The following is a 24,008-nucleotide window of genomic DNA, read 5'->3' as shown; positions in this document are numbered from 1 at the left end:
GTTTAGCAGACAAGTGTAATGTCTATGTATGCATAGAGTCATGGATCATTACAACATGACTGAGCTGAAAGAGCACAGATCTTTCCTAATAATTAGCTGGGGCAGGAACAGAAACTGAGGGCTGCTGTTAGCAAAAAAGGCAAACAGTACAACACAGTAAGTTATCTCAGAGGATGGAGGGAGGCAGCACCTCAGCACTCTATTCTGCACTCACTCAGAAACACAACATACGTGCATGAATCCTATTCATGAATATAATCCTTAATGCTCAGTTAAGGATAAACAAAACATCAGCACAGTACAAAAAAGATGTCCCAGAAATATTAGGCTGTTAATGCACTGCATTCTTAAATATTTGGAAGCTTTCATGCTATGTTATTACTTCATTTACAACATCAAGAGCTGCTTTTCAAATCAGACAAATATAGCAAATTCCTCCTACTCAAAACATAATTCACTGAGCAACTATCATGGCTAAAGAGTTATATGATGAGCTGAAAAAGAAACTCAGAAATCAGTGGAAGTCAGAGACTAAAATGGTAGTGGGATAGTGATCTGGCTGGCCTGTAGAAAAGAAAAAAGAAAAATCTACTGTGCATCAGTTTATGTGCAACTGATAGAAGATTAAATCCTAGGATGAATAAAGGGACATTTCACATTCACTGCTTGCTAAGACTACGTATTTAGCTCTTGTGGACATTATGGAGTGATTACTCATGTAATGCAAAGCACCCGAGCAACCCCCTTCCAAAAGGAGGAGATGTTTTTTTTTTTGCGCCATTCTCCTTCCCCTACAATCCTTAAAGTTATTTCAGAAAGTATGCACTGTCGATTAAAGAATGCTACATGAAACACTATTTCTGTAACCAGAAATCAGCCCCAAGAAGCCTCTGTTCATTCAGGTCCTGCTTAGTGAAACCTAAAGATGGTTCATGATTTTCCAAAACAAAGGTAGATCATTGGTAAGTGCTTTACATGATAGACACCTGTCCATCTCCCCCAGCTACCACAGGAGTCGTGTGTGCATTCATGGGCAGGATGTGGCCCTCACATTGTGAGAATATTATTATTTTGTAATGTCTGCCCTCAGTTTCAGGCGTCTGTCTTCATAACAAAGTAATTGGTTAACATTATGCAACCAAAAAAAAAAAAATGCACTGCATCAATCCCACTCATTGCAGAAACAAGGACAGGCATCTGACATCAATTCTCAGCTCAAGGAGCAAATGGCTAAGACAGACAACTCCAGTTACTGCAATAATGTCAACAAATTAATAATTAAGAATCCAATTTTACTATACTTATTTAGGAACATTAAATACTATGTTCCCTAAGAACAAATGATCAGCTTCTATTATGTCTACTTTAGTCACCTGACAAACGAGGTATTTTTCAACCTAAATGCTCTGACCACAGCATTTTAAGGGCTAAAAGTAGTTATAAACTAACTATTATATTACCTTAAATAAAAAAGATCTACCCACAGTGTTTTTATTTAGTACCATCCTTCTGCACTCTATAAGCTCCCAATATGGAAACAAAAATATGGAGAAGCCCACTCCAGATATGTGATTTTTGTCTGACAATTCAGTAATTGCTTCTGAAACCTTTCTAATCGACTCCTCTTCGGCCATGGCTACACTGGTGCTTTACAGCGCTGCAACTTTCATGCTTAAGGGTGTGAAAAAAAACACACCCCTGAGCACTGCAAGATACAGCGCTGTAAAGCCTCAGTGTAAACAGTGCCGCAGCGCTGGGAGCGCGGCTCCCAGCACTGCAAGCTACATCCATAGAGGATGTGGAGTACGTGCAGCGCTGGGAGAGCTCTCTCCCAGCGCTGGCGCTGTGACCACACTCGCACGGCAGCGCTTTGAAGTTTCAAGTGTAGCCATACCCTTACTCCCTGCATTGCTACCATTGCTGGTAGATAAATGCAGAACACTAGCATGCACTGAGGTCGTGAGGTTATTACATGGGAGGTCGTGAGCTGTCAGCCTCCACCCCAAATCCCACTTTGCCTCCAGCATTTATAATGGTGTTAAATATGTTTAAAAGTGTTTTTAATTTATAAACTAGGGAAGAAGTTGCACTCAGAGGCTTGCTATGTGAAAGAGGTAATCAGGACAAAAAAGTTTGAGAACCACTGGACTAGATGATCATGATGGTCCCTTCTGACCTTAAAGTCTATGAATCTAAAATACAAAAACAAAAATAAAAGGAAAGTTATTCTGTTCTAACTCACTTATTCTCTAATGAAAGGTTAGGGAAGAGAGATTGTTTGATGTGGGTTAGTGTCTGTGTTGTGAGCTTCCTAGAAGGAGTGAAACATGCAAAAGGATATGATTGAGAAAAGAGGAGGCGGCCAGAGCAGAAAACAGCATAATATTCTTATTGTTACCTCTCATCCTCTCTCCTCTTATTTTCAGGTTTATTACAGGAGTATCTAGAGTCCAACAAAGACCATGGCCCCACTGTACTACACAATGTATGAACAGATTAGTAGACAGTCCTCATTCAGTAATTCATTACACCAATTACTGAATCTTCTCTTAGGGGTAGTGACTGAGCACTGCCACAGTATAAAATAATTATACCACCACCATTGGGAGAAGGAGCTCCCTTACCCTCCAGTCATGCATAGCACACCTAAATGCAAACAAGAAATAAGGAGAAGGAAACACTCCGCGCCTGGGCCTGCTCCCAAGGAAATCAATTCCACCTCTGTTACTGGTTTCAGTAGGAGCAAGACTGAGCCCTTTGTGACTGACCCAGCTCTCTTTGAAATCAGTGGCAAATCTCCCATTTACTTCAATGGGAACTGGATCTGGCCCAATGTCCTCAGAGTCTGACAAACACTCAGACCTCCAAGTTATCAACTAATTCCAAAAATTCTGGAATCTCACTAAATACTTTGGGATGACCGAATTAGTGGAATCACCATGAGGTGGGTTACCCCAAACAATGTTACCCCAAATAAGTGCTAATAAAACCTTCACTCCATATCATCCTACTTTGTTTATGTTTTACAAAAACCCCTAATATTAGAATGTTTTTGTATATTTTTAAAATCTTTGAGACTATTTTTATATATACTCACTATTTATACAGCCAGGATATCTTAGTTCCATGAGTCCAAAATGCAGAGGGTTCAGAGAGATAGAATATTATAAACAGTACAATTTAAAAAACACTAAAAAGACATATATAATGGTTCTATAAATCATAACGTCATGATATTTAAGGTCTGCCAGCAAGAAGAAAAAATCCCTTATGCCATTAGAAAAGAGGGGTTCTTAACTCTCTAGTGACAAAGCTGGAATTTCTAGCCCTGATGATTCATGAAACATCAAAACTCAAACCCAACAATAGTGGAGGGCTGAATATTTCCAATCCTGCACTCCGGACTACTGTAAGGTTGTGTTTGGGAACGGGGAAAGGAGTTCCACATTTAGAATGAAAAATATTTTTGGAGGACAAATATTGGAAAGGAATACTCCAGTACCATGCATTTAGATCTTAAGAAGAATGATTCACTTCAGAAAGCATAAAGTTTTTTATAACAGTTTTTCCATATCAGTGAGATTTCTATATACAAACAAACAATGACATGGTTTTCAAAACAAAGAAACAGATCCTATTGGCAACAGAAGTGGATTAAATGTCCCTTGGTTCTATAAACTCTAACTAAGGTCTGGGTTTTCCATGCAAGGAATAGAGCTGGTTAAAAATGCCCCCACCCCAAAAAGTGAACTTTTTTTGCCAAAATTTAGAAACATTTCTACAAGCTGTAACACCATGAAAACGACTTAGAATTGAATTCACCTACAAAAGAAAAATAATAGGTTTGTGCCTTAGGTGTCACAAAGAAGCAACATAAAGTAGGATTGGAAGTTTTTCTATTTTCTCCTTGCTTGTAGAGTAAAAATTCAAGACTGGTCTATCCTAGGTTTTTTTTCTTTTGTCTCCTGTAAAACTCTGGAGAGCCACTGGAGAACTAGAGGATGACGAGTGCCAATAATGTGAACCTTGAGCAACTGAAGGCTTGTCTTGACTAGGGTGTTTCCCTCAAATTATGCGATTGAGGGAGTTAACATGTTTTCAAATGTATTGGCAAACGCTAGTCTGGACACTCCTAAGCATTGGTTCAAGGACACAAATGTCTGTGCTGACTTGGATTGAGAATAAAATGTAGCTGTAAAAAATTTTCACTTGAACTATTATACACCTATAGATGAGATCCAGAGTGTTTTTTTCTGGCAAAACTGGTTTAGATTTACTGATAGTTGACTTCTAACTTTTTTTTTTTTTTTTTTTTTTTTTTATAATCTACCTTGTCTAGTCTCTCAAAAAGTGATTATTATTTATATTACTGTAGCGTCTAGGGACCCCAGTCATGGAGCAAAACCCAGTTGTGCTAGGTGGTGTACAAACAGAAAAAAAAGATAGTCCACAATATCCACAAACCCTTTTAAAAGGTCTTGCCTAAATAACAAACCACACTTAAGTATCGTAGAGATAATGTTTTTGCTTGCTCATAATGCCTCTCTCGTTTTCTCTTGTTTCAGTCAGCTTTGTGTTGCTGGTCTCATAATTCTCTGGCTCCCTCAACTCTTCATTTCTCCAGATGGGCTCATTTTAAGATTTGTGAGCCTTTGAAAAATTAAAAATGATGGCCTTCGCTCTCCTTTTCACCCACTCCCCCAACGCTTACAGAGCTAACAGAGAAGATGGTGATTTATAAGGCACCTGGAAAAGATGGTATTGAAGAATTGGAACTGCTCTGAAATTTATACATTATCTTCACAGTTATAACATTTTATATGAGATTGGATGTTTACTATCCAAAATTACTGAATGATAATTCACTCATTAAATAAACTAGATTTTCTGGCCTTTGAGGCAGCTAATACTGCAGTTTCTTCCATCCTGAAGTATTTTTATAATTAAAAAGACTCACTTAAAATGGAAGAGCATGAATGGATTCATCCAGATCATTGCTATTATAATGAATCATTAACATTTTAATAAAAAAATTTATGATGATGAATAATACAGTCAAAATGATGAGACATGGAAAATAAAGCATTACTCTGAAATATGAGAGACGATGTATTTAATGATAAAAGTGATGCTATGGAAGTTGGTAGGCTAATTTTTTTTTAAAATTACCTCAATACTAATCCCTTCTGCAGATCTTACTTTCAAGATGCTTTTCATACATTTAATTCACTCACCAAATATTTATACTTGATCTGGAGAAAAATATTTATAAAAATAGAAACACATGCTACTTAATACCAATAAATAAACACTAGTTAACACAAATAGCTTTCTAATTTCTTCCTTTAGAAATGGCTCTTGTTGATTTCAGTGAGAGATACCCAAGTTTATGAACGCAGAACTGAATCTCAGTGTGTGAACACTCATTTGTTGAACAGCAACTTTCATTGTAAAAAATCTCTTCTCATCATCATTAGCATACTGTATGTACTATATTATAGAAAACCATTACGTAGGTGATATTTGCACCAGGACTCTGTATCTTGTCACATTAGAGAGATTCAAAAACAAACAATTATCCCAAAGCAAACAGCACAAAATAAACCCTTACTTTTATCACATATGTGAACTGGTGGGATAAATATCCTCTGGCAACAGCCTCAATGGCACACTAAAGAAATGCATCTTAGCACTGCACTAAGTTTGCTCTGTACACACCAAATTAGCCCCCCACCCCACTATATTGCAGTAATCTAGCCTGAAAACATCATGAGGGTTTAAAACCTTCATTATGTATTTGGGGATTTATTTGACTTGCCCATGACTTTAGATAACTTGTTTACTATATGTTACAGCAAGCAATATTGTACCAACAAGAAATCTTCCTCCTTGTTAATGACATTACAAACAGCACTACATTCAGGCAGCTTGCAATACCTTAGAATTTGAAGTGGATTCCAAAAAACAGAGCCTGTTGCCAAATCCTTCTGCAGCAAGGCACAGTTTCTGTTGCTCCTTGTGAATGGTTGCAGTGCATTGCAGAACCACTTCATCAGCCTACAAAAAAAAAAAAAGACAAAAATTAAACATGGTTATGGGTTCGATCCTATAGGTCTTTGGGAAGCATTTACAAAGATGTAGCTAAAAATCAGAAGTAATCAGCCACAAACAGCAAAAGAAGTGAAACCCAGGGTAGCTTTCATTCATGGAAGGAAAAATTTGGATGATTCAGAGGGAATCATCACAATAACACTCTGAGATGCGTCACATTTTGTTTGTTTTGAATTATATTGAACATCTCATCTATTAATATTGATTTTTGTTTCAAAGGATAGACACAGCAATGATTGGGGCCCCTAATCCTACTATTACTGTGGACAAAGGAAATATTGCCCTTGACTTTCACAAGCTCTAATTTAGACCCCAATCTTGCAAAGGAATCTGTTCCCAAAGTCTTTCAGATGGTTCCACTTCCAGTTTTGGGGCCTTGGATGCCGCTGAAAAACATTGCTACAATTTTATATTCTAACACCACATTTCTTTTTAAGAACTACATCAAAACAAAAATAAATAATGTACTAAGGTAATGTAATAAACACTACACACTTTGCTGACTCTGATTTATGAAGCACATGATAGTTTTTCCACAATAAATGTCATTCAGGTGACTATGAAAAGGTCGCACCTAACATCAGGTGCATAAAATATTACCTAACAAAAATGTGTATTGATGAATGCAACCAGAAGCAGGTAGGAACCTGTAAATATGAATTACATTTTTATGGTCATCAGTTCTTAATTAAACACAAGCCACTAAATTTCTTCTATGTCCCATATGTAGACCAAGCATTTTCATCAGATGCCAACAATAAATGACTGAGCTTCAAGTTGCTGGAGATAATGATGTATGGTAGAGTTAAGGGGTGTTAATTCCGAGGAAACGCTATGCATCACAATCGCTCCTGTGAAATATTTTATCCATCCAAGAATCTCTTTACTTACTAAAGTGGCTCTTGCAGCTAGGCATGTGCTGCCTACAAGATCATTTTAATTAAGCATATAATATACCTGTATGTAACCATGTAATAACATCTGAGGAGGAGTCACTTAAATGTGTATTGAACTCACAACGAAAGAAGAACTGGAGTAGGAAAAATTAAAATTCTTATCTACTCTGCTCACAATTTTTTTTTCTATGCAAAGAAAGGTTGTATACACTATGGGTATGTCTACACTACCCACTGGATCAGCGAGCAGTGATCGATCCATCGGGGATCGATGCATCGTGTCTCGTCTAGACGCAATACATTGATCCCCGAACATGCTCCCCATCGACTCCAGGACTCCACCAAGGCGAGAGGCAGAAGCGGAGTCGACAGGGGAGCGGCGGCCATCGATCCCGCGCCACAAGGACGCGAACTCAGTCAGTCTAAGATAGATCAACTTCAGCTACGCTAGTCTCATAGCTGAAGTTGCGTATCTTAGATCGATCCCCTCCCCACCAGTGTAGACCAGACCTACACTATGTGAACCAAGGGACTTTTCATTCTTGGCATCAGTCCATAGATTTCCAGGACCCATTACTAATGCATTTTACATGCCTACTTGGCACTGAAAATTCAAGAATTTGCTGAAATATCTTACTGCCCAAAAATAAAGTCTCAGTACAGCAGTAAATTAACTTCACACATAAAGGAGCTGGAAGATCAAGTATCTAGAAACTAGTACCTCTCCTCTGGGTGAACTCTTCTTATACCCTGTATCTATCCACATGGGCCTCTTGAACACCAACTTTCAGTACTTCAGAGCTGCTTTGTTCATTGAGAGGCAAAAAAATAATTTCTAATATAGCCTTAGCTGTATAATATTAAAATAAAAACATTAACGTTAATTTTAGTTGTTACCAGACTGGAAACTTTAGTCCTCTCTTTCTCCACAGAACACATTCATAGAACCTTTTTCCTCTTCCTGTCCCCAAAGCCTAACCAATCCAAACCCCACTAGAACTGCAGGCAATGTTACCAGCTGCTATTGGTTCACCCCACTGCCTGCAATGACCCTGCCAACAGGGTTTGCAAAGCACAGTGGCAGTGTAGCCTTGTGGCTACATCAGAGGCAAGGAAGTAAGGAAGTGCAAGTTCTCTTCCTAGCTCTCTCATTGATTTGTGATCGATCTTTGTGCAAATAATTTAATCTCTCTGAATCTCACTGTCCCACTCTGTATAACGGGGCCAGTAATGACAATCCACCTTTGCATAGCACTTGGAGATAGAGTATGAAAAAAGCCTTGTGTTTGCGAACCATCTATTGTTATTATTTGCTTAAAGCAGCAACAACTAAAAGGATTCTTTGGCTTCAGAAATGCAGTTCCCTGAAATGCAACACCACATTCCCAGATTACTGCTACTTCCACCTGGCCATGCCCCCGTTACTGGCATACATCCCAGAATACATGTTGGTGTGGAGGAGATGCTGATAGTTAAAAGGTAGGAGAAAGCATACACTGTAGCTGACTCACCCCTCCACACACTCCCTTAGCCCATTTTATACAGATTTTCTCTGATTTTGCTATCTTGTGCAGTGGAATATGTTGCCCGTTGCCCTTAAATTTGTAGCTCAAAAAGAAAGCATGCTATCTTAAAAATAAATAAATAAAAATAAAAAAAGGTTTGAATAGCCCCTTCCAAATGTACTTCCTATGATTCAATACATTGCCATGAGATTTTCACTATGACTAGAATGTGAATCAGACATGTTTTGCAATGTATACAGAATCTTATAAATTTGAAATACATGCTGTACAATCATCGACTGGTTGAGCCTCTCATTTTAGTTAGCAGCTTGGACTTGATGGAACTCACATTATCCATATTGTCCAAAACATTTGATGTCTTTGTCAGAGTAAATCAGTCAGATTTAGTTAATTATAATGCTCAGTTGAGTTAATTTTCATTCTTGTGCACACCACTAGAGAAGTATCTAAACAGTAATACCCTGAATTCAGTCTTCTGCTTTTGCTGGCTGTATGTTTAGAGGAATCTGACATATTTGCACCATCACTGCACTGCAGAATTGGACTCAGCAAAAAGACTCATTCTTTTTCTATAGACTTGAGAACAGTGGTTCTTAACCTTTACTGCAGCCTGCACCCCTTTGATTCTCAAAATATGTTCTTGCACCCCTTGTCAAAAATCATTGAAGTCAATCGGTTCTTTAAACCTAGATATATTTTTGTTTGTATATTACAGTAATCGTTAAAAAAATGTATAAAGTTAATACATACATAGGTTTGATGAAACAAAGTAGTTGTACTTACGTGCCCGTGCTTAATTTATGTTTTTGATGATTTACCTTCTAAAAAAATCTGGCATGTCTCACACCCCCAGAAAGGGCATCTCACACCCCCAGGGGGTGCGTGCATCCCAGGTTAAGAACCATTGCTTTAGAACATTAAGTAGACCATTTTCTGAGTATCAATGCATTTTTTTAGATTTAAAGATCAGGATATGTTCTCCCATTAACATATTCTTATCACCATAGGTGTTAAAATATAGAATTTCCTTAATTATTGCAGTTATGAAATCACTACAAAAAGACCCTGTGACTTCATAACAGACCCAAGGCAGAGGGCTAGGGGCACCACCTGCTGAGGCCAGAGCTGCTGAACCAGGGCTGTCTAAGCAGACAGACACTCAGGGTATGTCTTCACAGCAAAGAAAACCCACAGCTGGCCCGTGCCAGTCAGTCAACTCAGGCTCATGGGCAGGGCCGGCGCTAGGATTTCTGACGCCCTAGGCGCCGGGACATTTCGCCGCTCCCCGCGCGGGTCTCGCGGTTCCGGCGGAGCTGCAGCAGGTCCACCGGAGCCGCGGCTCCCTGACCCTGGGGGGGTGCCCCGGGCTGCCGGACGCGGCGGCGCTCCTGACCCCGGGGGGGCGGCCCCGGCTGCCGGACCGCGGCGGCGGCTGCCCTGACCCCGGGGGGCGCCTCGGCTGCCGCGGCTGCGCGTGACCCCGGGGGGCCTAAGACTGCCCGGCTGCAGGCAGCTGCTGCCGCCGGCAGCTCAGACTACGCAGCGGCCGCTGCAACCATTTAAAAAATTTGGGGGGGGCGCCGCTTTTTGACGCCCCCAAATCTTGGCGCCCTAGGCAACCGCCTAGTACGCCTAAATGGTTGCACCGGCCCTGCTCATGGGGCTTGGACTGCCTGGCTGTTTCACTGCTGTGCAGGCTTCTGGGCTCAGACTGGAGCCCAGGCTCTAGGGCCCTGCAGGGCGGGAAGGTCCCAGAACTCAGGCTCCAGCCTTAGTCCAGAAGGCTGGAGAGCAATGAAACAGCCCCATCCCCATGAGCCAGAATCAGCTAGCACAGGCCAGCCATGGGGTTTTTCTTTGCTGGGTAAACATATCCTCAGGGTGTGACCTGCAAGCTTCTTGCTGATTGTGTGCATCCCAGGCTGGGAGTTACAGTAGCACAGCACTGTAAGGCACCCAGGGTTGCAGGACAAGTGGAGACACCTCCGCACTAGACTGCACCCCCTAAACCCTGACTGGACAAAGAGACCTATTTCTAATTTCCTCTCAGCCCTCATGTAAGGAGAACTGCAGTATGCCTTATCCTTACTATTATTTAATGAGCACTTCATGTACTTTTCAAATATATTCTTAAATATTTAATTAGGAAGTTTCCTGATCTGGTTCCATTCCTTCTTTAACCTTCTGAGCACTTTTACACCCCATCTATTATGTAGAAGAGGTTTTCTGTCATCACAATTTTAGTTGTCAGTCACCTGTCAAGTTCAAACTGATAAAAAGCACTTTATGTCTCAGATGGATATAACTGCATCCTTCTAAAAGTTAGATAATCACATTTTATTAGATATTCCTATTCCTAATCACTTTTCTCCTACCCTCCTGATTTGCTGTTTTAAAGTCCTTTGGCACAGTTAACAGTAGTTGACAAAAACACCTTAAAAACAATCATTTTAAGAATTCAATAATTCCAAATACCTAATACACCCTGTAAGTTGTCCACAGTCATTTGAATGCCCCATGTCCTCTCTCCTCCTTGAGAAAATCTACCCTAAAGGTCACAATACCCCCAGTGAGGTTGGGAAGTATTGTTATCTCCATTTTACATGAGGGAAACAATCACAGATTGAATCACCTACCCCAGGTCACACAGTATCTGTGAGATAACTGGGAATTGTATCTAAATCTCTAGTATCCCTCATCACAGTCTTAACCACAAACCATCTTTCCTCCCAAGCTCACAAAGAAACCTGTATCCCTGCAGTACCCACCCACAAGTTCACATTTTAGAGAGTCATGAGCAGGTTGCAGTCTAATCCACTTATCCAGACTAGACCTCGAATGTCAGCCAGTATCTAAATAAATCATTAAATTATAATGTCTCTGCCAACGAAAAGATATCCTGCTTTGTATTACAGCAAACAACAACACTGTCCCAAAGAGAATGGAGAGGATGCAACAGCTGATTATATAACAGTGTGACATTCCAATAACTTCTTGCATCTTTCTGGACTATAATCGGATTGCTCATTTTTCAGTGTTTTCCTTAAAATAGCTTGTACTCTTCAAGCTGCATTTTTGAAAAATGGATACATACTGTGTACTCCAGAAAGTCACTCTTGTTTAAATATCCAACTCTGAAAAAGCCAGGACTACTACTGAGGCAATAGCAACAAATAATCTAAATAATAAGATTTCAGTAGTGTCACTCTGTGTGTCATCCTGAAGTCTAACACGCCTGAAGCAAGGGAAGCAGCTACAAGCATGGTTGAGAGCTCTCTGTTCAGAATGTCACGGTGTTGAATCATCACTGAGTTTTGTGGTCTGTTACCATCCAATTTTTAATTTCTCAGCTATTTCGACTAGGAATTACACCCATCCAATGTATAGATTCAGTAAGACATAGCTATGTCATGCCAAGAGTCCTAGACCACTGTGATATCAACGGTAACTCAGCCAATCACCACTCATACTCTACAGCTAATTTGCATGCAACACTTTCATTGACTGTAGAGGAAGACTGTAGAGATGGTGTCTATCTTTGCCCAACTACCACAGGTCTTCAAAACCCAACCTCACACAACAATCCGCACACACAACCACAAACACAGAGACCCTCTCCATAGTACACCCTCCTCACTCACCACCTGCATAAATCTCTCAGCACAACTCAATACAAAAGCCAACCAGCCCCAGCACACACAAATCAACACAGCCAACCCTCCTTCCCCACCTGTACAAAACACACAAAAACCCCAGACACAAAACACAATCAGCACACGCAGTAATCTCTCACTGAAGCATACACCCTGCATTAACCACCTACATAACTCACCACACGTCTCCCAGAACTACCTCACAACCACAACTCAACACCAATCTCCCAGCACACCACACACACGTGCTATAAGACAAACCAGAGCAGCAAAGCCATGGGTCATCACTTGTAAGATCTAAATATGCAATATAGCTGTTCATTATAAGCTACTTAATAAAACGTTTCTACTTGGTGGAACTACACAGGCAACTAAATGATTCAGCAGAGAAAAGAACCCAGCATCCATACAACACTATTAAAAAAAGAAAAGGTTGTCAGCACAAGACATGGCAAAACTACATGCTCAAAGTGACACACCAGAGGGCCAGATTAAGAGAAGAAACTGTTTGCTGTAGGTAGCAAAGCATTAAAAAAGCCAGCTAGCACAGCCTATAGTAAATCTTTATTTCTTCTGCAGCACTCAGATAATTTCTGTTCTTCCACCTAGTCTCTCCTGAGAGGCACACATATCGTGTAGAGTGGCTGACGGCACATTTTTAAATGTTGGCATGCTACCTTTTATCATCAGATCATTTCTCTTATTGATCATTTTTAAGTCACCGTTGAGCATGAATGATTTCTTTGAAATAATCATACTATTTTGGTTTTGCCCCTTTAAGGCTATGAAAAGTAACACTATGAGTAATCGGACTTGACCGGGGCTTGAAATCAGCCAGAGCTGTCCGGAGTGGAACTCCAGTAATTATTTTCAACCCCCTGGAGTTTTTATAGCATGTTGGGGGCAGGGAGTGGCTCAAGGAAATACTCTGAGAATTTAAGCCCTGGACTTGACTAATCCTTAACCTCTTCAGTATTTTACAATTATTTAAAGGATTACAGCTGGCTGACTGAATTCCCACAGATGATTGCTCAGTAGGCTTAGTCTACACAAGTACCCTACCAGCCCCACTACTGTCTTTCATAAATGCTCCATCAGCAGTGCAGTGGGGACCAGGACATTTGCATTCTGTGTATTTCTGACATGCTGTTTGATAATACTTTGAACAATCCTGCCTCGTTTTTAATTCTGCATTGAACTTTAAGCATTATACTTTTCAAAATGTTTATCAACCATGCCCTTTGCCTCTCACATCATTCATACACTGACATTCCTCTCATAGTGGCTAGACTCCACACAGCTTACCATACAGTGTCAATCATTCAGCATTGAAACAGTGTCAGTGATCCAATCAGATATGGCTCAGATTTTTAAAATAATATTCACTTTAATAGCATATTTCACCCATGGATCTCAAAGCATTTCACATACATTAATTAAGCTTCACATCAACCTTCTGAGAAGGAAGGAATGTGGAGGAAGTGTTCGCTAAACAAGTAAAATGCAGTCTGCTCTTAAGTGAAATGCAGCTGTTTTTCCAAACCCCCAAGTTGTGCAGCTGGGTTGATCTAACTTTTTAGTTTAGGCCTGGCCTATGGTTAGTAAATTCCCTTGCTAAGCCAGTGTTTCTTGCCCCAACTATTTTCTCTGTAATTAACTAGCTCTCTTTATTACTGCACCCTTCCTTTCTCTCTGTCAATCTTTCTCCTTTCTGCATGCTACTTGCCTACCCAACTCAATTCTACTACCCATCTGTACAATCCTCTATCTTTGGGTACGTCTACACTGCACGATTATTTCGAATTAGCTTAAACCGATATTACAAAACAGATCTAATAAAATCGGTTTAGTGCGTCCACAGTGGGATCACGAAATCGATTGTTTGCGTCCATGGTCCAAAGCTACCATCGATTTCAGGAGCGGTGCACTGTGGGTAGCTGTTCCTCAGCTATCCCATAGTTCCCACTTCCGTGTTGAGAGCACAGTGCCTGATGGGGCAGAAAACACTGCCCCGGGTGGTGCTGGGTACAGCCTCACCCCTCCCTTTGTGAAGGCAGCAGACAACCCTTTGGCGCCTTTTTCGCGGAGTGCATTGAGCAAACGCCATAGCACAGCAATCTTTCCCTTTTTTTTTTCACGTGGTGGTGGGGGGAAATAAACTGAGGAGCTGTTCCCTGAACCACGCCAGACACTGTGTTTGAACCTACAGACATTGGGAGCTCAGCCAAGAATGCAAATAATTTTCAGAGACTGCTGTGGACTGTGGGATAGCTGGAGTCCTCAGTACCCCCTCCCTCCCTTCATGAGCGTCCATTTGAGTCTCTGGCTTCCCGTTACGCTTGTCACGCAGCGCTGTGTATCCTGGAGTTTTTTATTCAAACGCTTTGGCATTTCGTGTTCTGTAGCGGAGCTGGATACAACAGATTTGTCTCCCCATACAGCGATCAGACCTAGTATCTCCCGTACGGTCTATGCTGGAGCTCTTTTTCGATTTCAAACTGCATTGCCAGCCGTGCTGATCAGAGCTCCACGCTGGGCAAGCAGGAAATGTAATTCAAAAGTTCGCGGGGCTTTTCCTGTTTACCTGCCCGCTGCATCCGAGTTCAGATTGCTGTCCAGAGCGGTCAGTGCTGCACTCTGGGATGCCGCCCGGAGGCCAATAACGTCGATTTCCGTCCACACGAACCCTAATCCGAGTTATCACTATCGAATTTAGCGCTACTCCTCTCGTCTGGGAGGAGTTCCGAAATCGATTTAAGGAGCCGTTTAACTCGATATTAATGACGACGTCATGTGAACGGGTACAGCGTTAAATCGGTATATCGGCCATTAAACCGATTTAAAGTCGCAGTGTAGACCTGGCCTTTTTTGTCCTCCTCTGTGCTGGTATGTCTACAGCTTAAATGGAAAGAGTGGATTAAAACATCACGCAGTTGGTTTGCAAGTCAGCTTTAAAAGGAGAATATCTTTAGTAGAATTTGAGTCTCACAAGGGTCTAACCACTGAAACTTCAAACCCAGGACACTTGATTGGGCTCAAAGCAATTGTAATTGCCACACTTTCTCTTTTTCAGATTATTTTCAGTCTGAATCCTTTTAACTGAAAGAGAACAGCTAACTATTGAATTGGAGGGTGACCACCAATGGTACAAAAAGAAAGATGAGAGAGAAAATGCATGTCATACACATTGCATATGACATTTCCTGAAAATCCATTAAATTACATGCTTGTCGATTAAAGTAGCTATATTTCAAATGTGAAAACCCAACATCATTGATTAATACATATTTTCATAGTGCTTAATGACTATTCCATTTGTTCATCAGAATAGTTCAGTTAAGATAAAAATGAAGGGTATCAAATTGTTTCTTCCTATATAAAGTTACCCTGGAAAAGAAAGATAAGGGAAATAATGTTGTTATACTGTATAAGCTACAATCCATCTGAGGATTTATTCTGTTTCTATAAAATGTAAAATAAACTTTTCTTCCATATGTCCAACCCCTTCTGATTATTAGCTCCAAGTTTGTTGCTTTAACTATGCAAGAGAAAGAGTACTGTAGCTTCTACTACTACTGAGGTTTTTGCATGAAAAGTTGATGATATATAATCTAGAAGTTTGGTGCAAGTGAACAGTTATTTACAGGCGATAGATAGATATTACATTACACACACACACACACACAGAGCTGGCTACAAGGTGTTCCAACTACCTTACAACGCTGACACCACTGCTCTGTTTCCACTAAAAACAGGCCACATTATTCAGATATTTTATTCAATGTACTACTTTTCCAGATGCCTCAATATTTTACAGGATTTAATAGCCCCAAGGAGGATATAGTAAATAAGCAAGCAATATTACTGCTTTAAAAAGATTTAAAAAGTGGTTTGATGTAATTATGACATGCTGATGTGGTAATCATGTTATCCAATACAAAACCCATCAAAATGAAAAATCTGATGCAACTTTAACTATGGTGTTGCTCATGATAAATCATAGTACTACTTTATTCTGAAAATACCAATCAAAGTATTTTATATGTTAAATCTGAAAAATTAAGCACCCAATGTTTGAAAATGTCAAACGTTATGGCTGTACATGCTAACTTAGTTCTGCCCCTTTGTTTTTACGCAGACAGGGCTTGATCCAGTTAGTACGTAGTCAATGGAACCTTTCCATTGATTTCAATAGGCAGAGAATCATGCCCACAGCACAACTTTTAATCATGTACCATTATTTTTGCAGAACTGTGTAACATTCTGCAGCTAGACAGTGTGCAATGAATGATGAAGGGGTTCACACTTTTTTAAATTAAGGTATTACAACAGAAATTAAGACAACTGCACACCACCCACTTATTTTCTGCCTAACAAAACTTTAGAATAATTTATTCTTTGCAAACTTTGAGCTAGCCTAACACCACCCAGGGGAGGTAGGTATTAGCTCCATTAAAAGAGTAAGTGACTTGCAAAGAAGGGAAAGGAAGTCTGTGGAAGAAGCAAGAGAAGAACCCAGGTTTCCTGACTACTTTAACCACAAGCCCACCCTTTTCCCCTTTACCAGCACAAGGCTGCGTATAATTAACACTAATAGTAAAATTCCATTTACACAATAAATATTAGTGCCTGCACTATAATGAGTGGAAACAATTCTAGAGATGTTGGAAATGCTAGAGCTAGAAAAAGAAGCTGTCATTGGCCTACCCAGGATATACATAGTGTTAATTCTTTAATAATTTGTCTTGTTCCGTATGAAGAGTCATTTTCATAGGTATTCGATGTTATCCACAGAAATAATCCCGCAGGACAGGAAATCACCTGGAGTACAAGTGAAATTTTGAAGGCTACTGTAGTAGATGGTAGTTTTGTTGCAGTAATCGATACAGCCTTGAGCAGCAGCATAAACCACTTGGTTCTACTCCCTTTCCCAAATTGCTTTCTCTAATTTAATCATTTATTAATTTATAAGTTTACAGCTATATCATGCTGATCCACAACACCAGATTTATTTGGCAGTAGAGAAATTGACAGGACATTTAGATTCATAGTTAGAGCATGGCATGAAACCTTTCTGGGCCAGAGCAAGGATACACTGGGCCTAAAACAAGCCCCAAGTATGAGACACCTCTTGAAGAGCAACATTACATGGCAGAGCAGAGTGTTTATCTAAGCATTGTATATTGACATAGCACAAAGTGTGAGTTCTAACACGTCAGCAGAGAAGATTCTAGAGCTGCCAGAGCAAAATGAAGAGAACCTTAGTAGGCTTCAGCACAGCACAGAACTGAGAAAAACTGGCCAAGTTCAGCACATTTGGGTAACAAGAAGATTACCTTAAGGGGCGGCTCTAGGGATTTTGCCGCCCCAAGCACGGCAGGCAGGCTGCCTCCGGCAGTTTGCCTGCAGGAGGTCTGCCGAAGCCATGGGACCAGCGGACCCTCTGCAGGCAAGCTGCCAGAGGCAGCCTGCCTGCCGCCCTCACGGCGCCAGCAGAGCCGTCCCCTGCAGCTTGCCGGCCCAAGCACGCACTTGGCGTGCTGGGGCCTGGAGCCACCCCTAATTACCTTCTGTGGTCATCAGAGTGCTTTCTTTTGAATTACATTGAGTTAAGTATCACCAGACCCTGCCAGTGCAGATGCAAAGCCTATAGACTTCTCTCCACTGCTACGAATGATCAATTCTCCCCACAGACACATCTTTCCAGATCCATGGGTCTGACATATCCATCACAACAGGTGGTATACTTCATCCAATGCACTATGTGGGTGAAACCAATCACTATGCACTCAAATGAACTCACACAGGAAAATTATTTTTAAAAAAACGTAAAGACTAAAACACCACATCAGCTGTGGGAGAACACTTTTCACAAAGCAATCACTATCTCTGACCTATCAGTCCTCATCCTCAAAGAAAACCCGCACAATGCTTTCAAAAAGACAAGCCTGGGAGCTTAAGCTCATAACTTCGCTAGACACTAAAAATCATGGACTGAGTAGACACACTGGATTTATGGCTTATTACAACAATCTATAACCCACTAATGCTGCCACCACAGCTGCCTCTTCCCCCCCACTTCCTTTTTCCCAGAGGAGTGTTAATGGGCCAGTTCACCTCAATGATCCCTTGAAATATGAGTTAACTACTTATGCTAAACAATCTGTTCTATCTTGCATTTAGCTGTGACACTGGGAGTATGTTTCCCAGACCGGAAGAAGAGCTTTGTGTAAGCTCAAAAGCTTGTCTCTCTCACCAACAGAATCTGGTCCAATAAAAGATATTACTTCACCCACCTACTATCACTGAGTTAAAACTGACAGCATTGCTCTTCAATCACATATGTAACCCTCAAATGTGGATCCTTACAAATCCACAGTTCTCTAGTGACACTAATGGTGCATGGCAAACTGAAAACAGATTTCTGCATATGCGTATAGTCATGTTATACAGTTTCCTCCATAGACTATCATATTGAGTCAATATGAATCCGTCTCAAATTTGGTTTCAGGATGCAATGAGCTTGTGTGCGCGAGCTCTTGATGGATTCCTAATATAAATGTTCTTGGAAGTGATAAATGAGTCATCCCAAATGAAAATGTTATTACTTTTCCACTGATTATCTTCGTGGCCCTCAAGCTTGGAAAAGCCAAGTTCAGTTGTCAGTGTCTAATGACAATTATTATATCTGTCTACAATCGTTGTTAACAATGGCAACCCTGTTATCTAACTTTGTTGACAGATGTGGAGGAAGATATTTTCTATAAAATATGTTTATCAAATTATACATGAAACCAGCTGCAGGATTGATTTCCGCTACTGAACAGCCCTGCTCAAAACATACTGGGTCAAATTCATCACTAGTGTAACTCTGCTCATGACTTCAGTGGAGAACTCAGTTATTTACATGAGGAATTAATTTGACACACTAGCCTAAGGGCTTATCTACATGGTAGGGTAACATACTGCACAGGCCCGTGACTTCTGATGCACACTAACATGTTGTGCATTAATTAGCCCATGTAGACTCTGCTGGGGCACTTTAACACTTTAAAGCACTTCAAAGCACTTTAAAGCATGCTAGTGTGCACCAGCAGAGTGTACATGGACTAATACATAACATGTTAATGCAGTTTAGAAATCATATCCCCATAGAGCACATTTCCCCAGTGTGTAAACAAGGAACAAGTCTTGCTCCACCACCTCCACTGAAGTACTGTCAGACTGAAACCAGATGATCAGGTATTAGAATAAACCAAAAGAATAACAAACAGCCCACAAAATTATGGTTTTCTATGGACTAAAAAATGCAATTAAAAGTAGACAAGATTTAGAGAATCACAGTCTTCATCTGGCTATGAAAAAGAGGAGCAATTAGAATAAGTCAACTCTCAGAGTGCTGAATCAGATTTCACAATTAAGTTCTACAGATGCAGCAGTCAAAGGGATGTAAAGTACACAGTTACAAGTGTGGATCAGAATTTTTTGCAGTAACATGTTAGAGGGACATCTTGGGATTCCTGGGTACCTCTTGCTAAAATCTGCACAGCATTCAATGCAAGTTTGGAGTGATTTTCAAGCTTCTAAAACAATCACCATCTCTCCAGAATCTGTTGAAACCTTTCTGTCAGAGATGGACTTATCCCCAAGGCTCATAAAATAATTTTAAGAGCCTTTGAAATGGGCCAGATCGTTCCAAAGCGTCAGGTATTCCCTAAACATTTTCTAAGGGGAGGAACTTCACAAATTCTTCATCCCTCCCCTGCTTACCAGCAGCTTCAAACTACACCATCTATCTAGCAATGGCCTTCATTACTGTAGTGTCTGGGAGTCTCAACTACTGAAGAGTTTTATCCTCAACATCTTTATGTAGGGTTGCCAGGTGTCCAGTTTTTGACCAGAATGCCCAGTTGAAAAGGGACCCTGATGGCTCCAGTTAGCACCACTGACCAGGGAACTAAAAGTCTGGTCAGCAGCACAGCAGGGCTAAGACAGGCTCCTTGCCTGACCTAGCTTCACGCAGCTCCCGGAACCTGTTGGCATGTCCCTCTGGCTCCTAGATGCATGGACAGCCATGGGAGCTCTGCACGCTGCCCCCGCCCCCAGTGCCAGCTCCACAGCTCCCATTGGGCAGGAACCGTGGCCAATGGGAGCCATGGGGGCGGCATCTGCAGGTGCTGGCGGAGCCCCTGGTCCCTTCAGCTTGGAACAGACAGGCCGGTCACTTCCAGGAGCCACCTGAGGTAAGCACCACCCGGCTTGAGCCTGCACCCCTAACCATTTCCTGTACCCCAACCTCTGCCCCAGCCCAGAGCCCTCCCTGCACCATAACTCCCTCCCAGATCTTACACTCCTCATGCCCTCCCACACCCCAAACCCCTGCCCCAGCCCTGAGCCCTCCACCAAACTCCCTCCTAGAGCCTGCATCCCCTCCTGCACCCCAATCCTTGAGCACCCTCCTACATCTCAAATCCCTCATCCTCAGCCCCTCCCCAGAGCCTGCACCCCCAGTGAGAGCCCTTACCCCCTCGCCCAGTGAAAGCGAGTGAGGGTGGGGGAGATCAAACGACGAAAGGAGCAGGGATGGAGTAAGTGGGAGGTGTGCTCTTGGAGAAGGGGCAGGGCCTCAGGAAGGGCCAGGGTGTTCAGTGATGCACAATTCGAAAGTTGGCAACCCTATCCTTGTGAGATATGGAACACTATCCCTATTTTACAAATGGGGATCTGAGGCACATAGTAGATCACCAAAAGAAAACACAGTCTGTGACTGAGCTAGGAATTGAACGTAGGTCTCCGGAATATCAGTTCAGGGTGCGACCTACTAGAATATCGTTCCAGAAGTTGACACACTGTGCTTTGTTTTGATCATCATAAGTACAGTATAGTTTTCAGGAGCAAAATATAAATATTTCCAACCAAATCCATTCAATACAACTTTGTTTGGAAAATGGTGCTGCCTCCTCTCGTGGCTATCACTTATTTTAATAGCAAAACTAATTAGTAGATTCCATAATCCCTTAGTCCTCTGCCCTGTAGGGTTAGCACATGCTAATTATTATAATTTCCTGGAAATCCCTTCAGATCACTGCTATCTAGCTTTGTCTAGATACAATGGCAGGAGTTTGTATTAATCATAATTTCAGGGGATGAGGAGCAAATAAAAGATATGTATACAATAGCGTGTGTTAAATTGATTAGCTTGTAGGAAAGTTTGTGTGTAGATATTCAGCTGTATGTTAGGAAAAAATGTTCCTATGGAGAATGGTCCTTTTGACTAAAAGCTGGGATTATTTCGAATATTAACACTAGAACAGTTTTAAAAATTCCTTAAATAAAACTGAAATGGAATACTTTCCCTGTGAGACACTCATTCACTGTTGTGTGCATGCTCTCATTTCTTAGACTGAAATTAAAGTTAAGAGCTCTGTCTACACTTCAAAACCTATGCCAGCATAGCCATCTCGTGGAGACACATTTAAACCGACAGAAGGCATTTTTATGCCAGTGTAGGAACACTACCACACAGAATGACATTAGCTATGTCAACAGAAGCACCCAGTGTAGCTACACTGGGGTTTTGTTGGCATAGCTGTCTCGGGCAGAGATGTGGGGTTTCATGCCAGTAGAAAAAAATGTAAGTGTAAACCAAGTCTTATTCCAATGTCCATCTGTTTTCAGCATTGTACTGCACTGTCAATATATTTACCCTTCTTTCAATCTGAAACTGCCTTGTTTAATGAAATTAAGTGCTCCAGTTCATCCATTTCTCATCAGAGGCCTTCTCCTTGCTAAGACAAAGCCACCATACCTTCGATGACCATTTCCTTCTTGGACTCTAGTTCCTTTGGAATGTTTCTTTGGCTGGTTTCCTCAATTTCCAGTTACTATCTTTGAAATGCAGTCCATTCTCTCCTCCAGAAGTTAACAAAAAGATTACAATCGAAAAGGTCAAGACAGCCATACATGAGTAATTCTATTAGGCATGTCAACAATTCAATTTCCAACCAGCTTGAAAGGCCACAAAAATGCCATCAAATTTTAACAGCTTTCCCTCACTACCTTCCTGGTCTGGATTTGAAATGGTAACCTAAAAGTGCACCCTATTACAAATCCCCTGAGCAATCTCAACCCTGATAACACAGTTCCTAAGCATTTCCACCATGAGAACAATTGAAAGAGATAACCCATTAAAAGCAACAGTTTCCAGGCCAAACCCACCTCCAATTAGATGATTTTCCCCATCCCCCTGCCCCCCAAAAAAACAAAAAAACCACACCAATCAACAGAACAAAGATTATGATGTCTTGAAATCCTGGTTTGAAAACTTCATAACCAAAAACACAAGACCAAGAACCCAGCTATCATGAAAATAACCACACACTATATAGCAGAGGTCTAGTGGTTAACAGCTCTCCCACTTACCTGCCACGTAACATTGGGCAAATCACCTCCCTGTACTTACGTTTCTCCTACCTTTTCTGTTGAGACTGTACACTCTTGTGGGACAGGGGCTGTCTCTTACTATGTGCTTGCTGGTGCCTCGCACAGTGGGGCCCTGATCTCAGTTGGGGGTCCTAGGATATCCTAACAGTAGCAATAACACAGCACAGTACAAAAAGAAAGGACTAAAAAGTGTGAAAAACATTTCCTTGTGCTGCATGAAGCACTTTAGCTGGAATTATAACAGCAGTCTGAGTGACCATAAAGGCTGATAAACATTTATATCTCTGCCAAACTTGTACCTGTTGGGATTCAGATATGAGATTCACAATAAGCCGGATATTACAGCAAGAAATTAAGCTTGTTGGCTAAATTGTAGATTTCAGATAGTTAGAACTAATATCTCACGGAGCATTTAGAGAAACATATTTAATACCTCTTCTCTATCTTCCACACTGATGTGGATCCAGACCAACCTGTGGATTAATGTGGACATGCAGTCCATCCACCTTAAAAATCATATCGTTGATATTAAATCTGCTATTTGAGATTTACTGATAAAAGCACTATACGTACACACACACACCCACACACACACACTCACTCATTCATTCTATTTGCCTGAAGCATTTTAGGGCTTCTGGTTTGAGGGGTTTAACAACTTAATTTGAGGGAGGGGTATTTTTAGCAATTTTTTAATTCTATGTAGATATCCAAAAATCTGGGGTACTCAAGGCTTTCTGTGTATATTGTAATGAGTAGTGTAACAGCATACATTACTCCTTATAATATATACCCCTTTTTCTATACTGAGCAATGTCTTTGTAATACTCTCTAGTGCACTTAAACATAGTATTTTTTCAAAAAGCACCATGTTAAAGCACATTAGGGAAACTTTAGTGCATACCAGCAAGGTCTACATGGACCAATTACTGCACAACGCTATAGTCTGCATTACTGCTCTGTGCAGACAAGTCCTTGGATACATGTAACTATTTCTGGTGTTTCTTAGATAAAACACCGATTTAAAAAAAAACACAGGACGTTTTATTGGGATTTATCAATTAATGAAAATCAGAAGCCCTAAGCATTGGCAACATGACACTCTGTTAATGCAGGAGATTCTCAAAGTGAAATGTATCAAACTATAAAAGAAGAAAAAATACTAGTCTATTTCCAGTGTCCAAGCAGAGAGAAATTAAGACAGCATAGACAGTAAAACTATTTAAAATTTTCAGGTTTAATAATCAGATGTGTTACTTGTAACAAAGGTAAACCACTTGTTTAAACCAATAATGTTAATCTTATTGCATTCCGTTGAGAGATTCCTGCTACAAGAAAAAAAAAAAAAAAAGGTTATAGATTGTAGCAAGGTTCTGCGT

General features: G+C 40.8%; 1 protein-coding gene across 3 annotated transcripts in view; it reads right to left on the bottom strand.

Moving 5' to 3' along the window:
* RYR2 (ryanodine receptor 2) overlaps positions 1–24,008 on the bottom strand; it is a 749,362-nt gene that overhangs the window by 559,677 nt on the left and 165,677 nt on the right. For all 3 annotated transcript variants that reach the window (XM_075064183.1, XM_075064184.1, XM_075064185.1), the window contains exon 2: positions 5,938–6,057. In XM_075064183.1, coding sequence (XP_074920284.1) covers positions 5,938–6,057 — 120 coding nt within the window. The remainder of the gene's footprint in view (positions 1–5,937; positions 6,058–24,008) is intronic.

The sequence above is a fragment of the Chelonoidis abingdonii genome, chromosome 3 (assembly GCF_003597395.2).
Source record: "Chelonoidis abingdonii isolate Lonesome George chromosome 3, CheloAbing_2.0, whole genome shotgun sequence".
NCBI lineage: Eukaryota > Metazoa > Chordata > Testudines > Testudinidae > Chelonoidis > Chelonoidis abingdonii.
Note: the sequence above shows the minus strand (reverse complement) of the source record. Positions and strands in the feature narration are given on the sequence as shown.